A 6,432-nucleotide genomic window follows, 5' to 3' on the forward strand; every position below is an offset into this window, starting at 1 on the left:
GGTACGTTAAAAGCTGTTATTTAATAACGGACGACCTCAGTAAATGGGGTGTTATTTGTTTAATCAGTGAAATAGCCTATTTAAAGTTTAATTTCACTCGGTGCCAGGGAAATTGTGCACCCTAACTTCCGCAAGAGTGCAATTTTTCCTTGGAATGTCATCTGATAAGCATGTAGGCCTTACGGAACAGCACTAAATGCTAATCTCACCCACTTTATTGCTGGACACAAAGCATTTGTCATCGCAATCGTTTTGCAGTAAAGTGATTTTTCTCTCATGGATCCAGTATGATCTGCTCCGGTAATAATAGATTGCAGTTAATGAGTTTTGTCACATATTGTGTTAACTAATAAATTCACTGTTCATATATGAGTAACACTTATCTTTCGTTCTGTAAACGCCAGCGCTTAACGTGTAATGCACGGCAAAGGCTGCAGTATTCAAGTTGTCATGCTATCCTCGTCTTGGTGGAATATATCGTGCATATAAAACACGTACGCCGAGTAGTTACTGACTTTTGCTCGACGAGTTAAAACTTCAGTGATCGGTTTTGTGCTGGCCTCATCTTGTTGAGGTACAAAATAGCCGGTCCTCCTTGCCCTTATTTGTACTTGCATTAGATGCATTCAAAACAAAGCAAACAACAATCATTTGGTCGCCATATGATGCACTGGACGCAAATTTGTCGCTGTTCCTCGTCTTTTTGCAATTGATATATTTCACCTGGTAGTGTCTACATGCATGTATTCCGGTAAATGAGGCGACGTGATGCCAAGAAAAACTAGAAATTCTTAGTGACTCCACTCCTAACTGGCTTCTATGGATTCTAATGTTTTCCCACATGTAATTGTGTGATTTCGGGATCTGCTTGTTTGTGCTTTTTAACGGTCGTCGTCTGCAGATTGATGGTGAGGTAAGCAGGTGGGCTTGTCACATGCCTGTGATGCAGGCGGTGGTGGTGAGTGGGCTGACGCGTGGGCAGATTTCTGACTGCTAGTCATTTCTGGACTTAATTTTTCTGTCGATAAGATGGTCTTGAGACTGCTTGATTGACAGATTTTCTTTCACTGCTTTTAGGTTAATGATCCTACATCTAACTGTGGACACGTCTAATGGCCAGAACATGTCCCCTTTCTCCGAATTCAGTTCCACACGGTAAGCAACTGCAGATCCACTAGGCCAGGTATCTTCTCAGTTGCTTGAGAGTTTGATGACTGGAACGGTGGAAGTGGATGTATCATTCATAATACGATGGACGATGCGGTAGGAGTGGAGATGAGATCCGCCCATTTAGTTTGAATTGTGCCTATTCCCCCATGGAACAGTTTTCATATTCTATGCGACATTCGTCTTCCTTTTAGGGTTCTGTACGTATATGTACCTAATTGTATGCTTACCGACTTCTTACAATTTAACTAGACCTCATACTTATGTGTTGGTGCCGAAATTGAGAGCTTTGCGGAGAGAAGGGGGGGGGGAAAGGATTGGTGAGGAGGAGTTGAGAACTGATGTATATGTGATAGGGATTGTCAGTTGCGATCCTGGGAACTGGCACTGGAGTGATTTCTATTCGGGTTCGTCCACTACTGGAATCAATTACCTTCCTAACAATTTTGAATTCTTATTCTTATCTGATCTCCTTCCACCAGTCTAGATGCGGTCCACTATGGATCAGTCGGCATGGATTCTGAGGGGTCTCTACTGCTGGATGTTGTTGAGCATTTCATAAATATATAAAGCAACTCTTTCCAAAGGTACATTACGAAAGGATTGGCATATTGCATACCATGGCCCTGTGTTTGTCGGTATTATTTGACCGGCTACAGGTTGATAAATGAGAACCACTACTTCCACACATGCTATCCTAATTTACGCATATATCAAGAACCCATCCATTAGAATAGCTATTAATTTGATGTGATCAGTGAATAGTCAACTTCCGTCTAGTACGTATAACTGCATTGGAGACTTCACCGATTGCATCGGAAAGTTCAAATGGAAGTGAGGTGAAATCTCAATGCCAGTGATTTTACAGTGGTTGGCCCTGAGAGCGTTCATGAAAGGGGTCAACGTTGCGAAATGGATCTGCAAAGTGAATTGCATCATTCAAATCAAATCTTGCTCTGTATTACTTTTCCCTAAGTAGCATCGGTAAGTGCCCGTGGGTTTGTTGATTACATTTCATCTCAGTCGGTCAATTCGGTGCTGAATATGGTGCAAGTGTAGCATCCCTTCACTTCTCACTGCGTTAAACAGCCAGAGCATTAAAGTTTTTAAGAATTCTGTTGTTCCCCATTTGAGATTACGTTGGTTTACAGTGGTCTTTCACTATGTCTTAACTTGCAGACAGCAAAAGGAGCAAGTTACGACAAAATCTTAAATCTCTCCTCCTCTCCTCCTGCACTCATCTGTCGAATCAATCTACCTTGCATAGTTCAACATTATAAACAATGTAACTTTTAGCCTGGTTCCTACATCCAACGGTTTCAAAACCCAGCAGAGTGTCACGACGCATTATCACTTTAAACATTATCCCTAGTTGTGTTCTTGGGTAATAATAGTTTCAATATTTTTAGGAAAATGTTACTATCTTATTGGGGTAGTACAATGATGGATACGGTAGTGAGGGCCTCACCGATGGCCCAAACATTGATTACTTACAAAAGCGTCGAGGTAAGCAATGGATAAATTGACTGCTATAATATTTTCAATGAAGTACGATAACTCTTCTCACGAAGCTGTTTTAAATGTTGGAGATTTGCATGTAGCATACCCTACTTTATTTTATGTATGTAACAGACGGAGTGTCCGTCATTAATATTTCAACTCGGTAATACATATGGGAATGCTGTATCCGGTTGCTTTTAAGGCACATTTTACTGTCAGGTCAATGTACACATATACTTTGGAGTCGGAATGGGAGAAAAATCCACGAAAGGCGATTTTTCAGAGGTCAACTATGCAAAGATTACCACTCAATCCATGGAGAAAGGAAGAACAACGGCTGTCAAGCCTCCCTTGACCCAGCCAAAAGTTTTATTCCAGCTCCATTTTTCACCGTCTACCGAGAGTCAGACTCAGGTAGAGATTTTGGTCTGCAAACACGCACACGCATTACGTAAACGCGTTAGAATGTAAAATAAAGGAAGGAGAGGGCACTAGGGTAGCACTGTTAAACAGCCTCTACCTGCTCTTCTGTAGGTCTGTGCCGTTTCGCGCAGATAAGACCTAAAGGTAGTGGTAGTAGTGCCAGGGCCGGTGGCCGGGTAGCCGTTTTAGAAGACCGTCCCTCCTTCTTCGATGAGAGTGTCTCAGATGAACTTTCCTCTCGTCAACCTCCCCTCCATCTCTCCCGATATCTACGATGATCACACTGAGCAGAATGACTGCTGCCACCTCAGAAGAGCGTAACACATGAGCATGATCCCGAGCATTTCAGCACTGACTAATACAGTGGTTGCATTAGTACTCCGCAAGGATTTCAGCAACTTCCATTAGGCATGCAGAAGAAAAGTGGCAATATAATGTGGTGGTGGACGCAAGCTGACATAAATCACCAAACATAGTCTTTCCTAAATCTCTGCGCAAATTGCTGTATGTTTTGCCTTCAAACGGCAGAGCTCTCAATGTAGAACAGTGAAACTGCGATATCCAATGCGACTAAAGTGTACGCAGCCAGGACCATGCACTTTGACGATGGTGAAGGATGTTATCTTGGGGGAGTCCTGTGACGGACAGTGCTTCTGGTATAGTCAGATCGTCCATTGGAATTCAGAATTTCAATGGTGGTATTTTTAGACGTTAAATTTATTAGAGTATGTTAACATTACAGAGAATGCTACAAATTTACTACCCGTGAAGGTCATTTTCAATGCGTACCCATACCGAAGGAGAGATATTCGGCTTACTCGTGCACACTTTCTTTCCATTATCTAAAAATGGATGGCGTTGGCACGAGGCGCCCTCCTCTGACTGAGTAGTGAATGCAGTCAGAGTCTTCAAAAGCAGTCATTCGAAGCAGACGCATGGTAGTGAGAGCGTGACTACAGTGGTTGAAGACAAAGGGATACCCATAACTGTATATCCGCAAGTGATAATGGGGGATACACATGCCTCAAACTGCCAGCTGCGATCAAGAATGCCCTGATCAACTGTGTATTCTTCTGTTTAACCACGTTCACATTCTCAATCTCATTTCTCCTCCTGCCAACTCCTCTGCCTCATTCACCTCACTTTTCGCTTCTCCATCCACACCGAGATTCATCATCCACCAACCGCCATATGCTTCGTCATTGATGCTGGTAGTGTAGGTCCGGCTCTCACCCCTCCACGTGCAACTGTCATTACAGCAGAAGGATTAATTCGACGAATAAAGGGTAAGCGATGCCAATAAATAGGGGCGCATGTAATTCAACTGTGCAGTCTTAGGTAGTGTATCAAGGAGGTTTATCTGCATTGACTGCCTCCACGCCTACACTCATCATTCCCCATTCACCATTCACATTGCCTTTGTTGCTGTCTCTCTACCTATAACTTTCAGCAATTATCATGCAGCATTCATCGCAGGCATAAGAACGAGTTGCATACATTTGTTGATGCCCTTGAACGCAGCAGAACCACCTGAGAGCACTGTATTGAAATGGGGGTCTTTTAAATGCCAAGCATCAGTTTTCATGTTGGAACGATGGGTTGACCCGTGGATATCAGCAGCTTTTCTGCCCAGAAAATCAGGTTGGTAAGGGCATGAGGACAGCGGAAGTACTCCTTCTCAGCAGTGATCATTCGACTCTCTAGCTATTTGTAGATGCAATCTAAAATAGCACAAAGAGTTGGCATCATCATTTTTTGCTCAAAATCCACAGGCCATACATAGTAAGCTGTTTCACGTTCTACCGTAGTGGTGGAGTTGTAACCACACTCAGTCAGGGTCTTGACATGGTCTTTTGTTAAAACTCGGCACGCCGAGTCGGGACGTAAAAGAGCAAGAGGAGGTGCATAAATTAGGGAGATGGGGGTGGTGTGTAGCACACCATAAACCAAGTGGTGTTCGACTCCAGTGGATTGGGTAGAGACGTAGATACCTACACACATCGCCAGACTATTGATGATCTCGAAAATCATTTGGTTGTCTTCTTGCTATTAGCCTTGGAAGAACGGGTTACTGGTCAGGTACCTCAAACGGTGCACTTTCGGAGGTATAATGCTGGATCTCACCAGGCTTTTCCAATGATGAAAGGAAAGACAGCACAAGATGCATCATCGCCAGCAGAGTCGCTTTTGCACCTACCACATCCACTGTGGTAGGTGCCATCAAGGGACTAACGATAGCGTAAGACATGCCTCAACAACTGCTTTGACTTAGCGAATATGCCAACTAGTGCACAATTTCGTCGCTGTTGTCGTCAATGACGAGGCGTCAAATTTAGCACCTCATGATAAAGGCACACCATGAGGAAAATGCTACACATTTGCTTCCTCCCACAAAGATCATTTTCCATGCATACATTCACTAGCAGCTCATTCTGCAGACTTTCCTTGTATACCATGAATGCATTTTGTACACAAGGAGTGGCTTTGCGGCGAAACACTCTCCTTTGAGTGAGTCGTGGATATAATTGGTGCCCCCATGAAGCGGTCATGAGGTACAGTTGAGTAGGGCAAATACGGGGCAGCAGTGGCAGCAGACAAAGGGAGACCGCACCTCTATGTCCGCAAGAAATAGTGGAGGAGCCATGTGCCTCAAAAGGCCCAGTAACACAGGGCAAAATGCCAACTGCGAGCAAGAATGCGCAGGTCGAATCAGTATTCTTCTGCTTAACCGCGTTCCCATCCCCAATCACATTCCTCCTTTTTCAACTTCCCTGTCTCCTTCGCATTGCTCTTCGTTTCTCCATCCACACCTACATTCATCATCCACCATTCACTTCGTCATTGATGCTGCTGCTGCCGTAGGTGCGGCTCTCGCATATTCACATGCAACAGTCATTACAACAGAAGAATTGATCTGCGGAATCTAGAATAAGCAAAGACAACAAATAGGGGTGCATGTAATCCAACTTTGCAGTCTTAAGTACTTTGTGGAAGGGGATTACTTGCATTTACTGCATCTCAATTCTCCACCGTGCTTTACTGTGAATTCACCAGTGCTGCAAACCAATGCATTAATAGGCGTCCAATCATCATACGAGGGTGCTCCAATTGCATCACTGTGGATGGCTTTCTCTGCTAGGCGGGTGATTTTAAATGCAAATCTACTTGAAATGGGAATGTGATGGCGACACGGACGTTGTAATCGCCGCAGCGGTTAAAAATGACACGCGATCAGTATCATAGATACTGCGAAGGATCTACTGAGAAAATAATCATTGCAGTGTCAGTTAGGACCAAATCGCCGATTCAGCTCTTTAGACAGCAATACAGATTTAGTGGAAT

At 43.8% G+C, this 6,432-nt stretch overlaps 1 protein-coding gene across 1 annotated transcript; it reads right to left on the reverse strand. All coding sequences in view use genetic code 11, as the record gives it.

Moving 5' to 3' along the window:
* Positions 1-4,671: 4,671 nt before the first annotated feature.
* Positions 4,672-5,338, reverse strand: EGR_10054 (Actin-2; the record flags this gene model as incomplete). The annotated part of the gene is made up of 3 exons (XM_024499303.1): positions 4,672-4,794; positions 4,870-5,136; positions 5,174-5,338. 3 exons carry the CDS (start codon positions 5,336-5,338, stop codon positions 4,672-4,674), a joined length of 555 nt encoding a protein of 184 aa, XP_024346283.1.
* Between the last annotated feature and the right edge of the window lie 1,094 nt (positions 5,339-6,432).

This window comes from Echinococcus granulosus (genome assembly GCF_000524195.1).
Source record: "Echinococcus granulosus chromosome Unknown EG_S00186, whole genome shotgun sequence".
NCBI lineage: Eukaryota > Metazoa > Platyhelminthes > Cestoda > Cyclophyllidea > Taeniidae > Echinococcus > Echinococcus granulosus.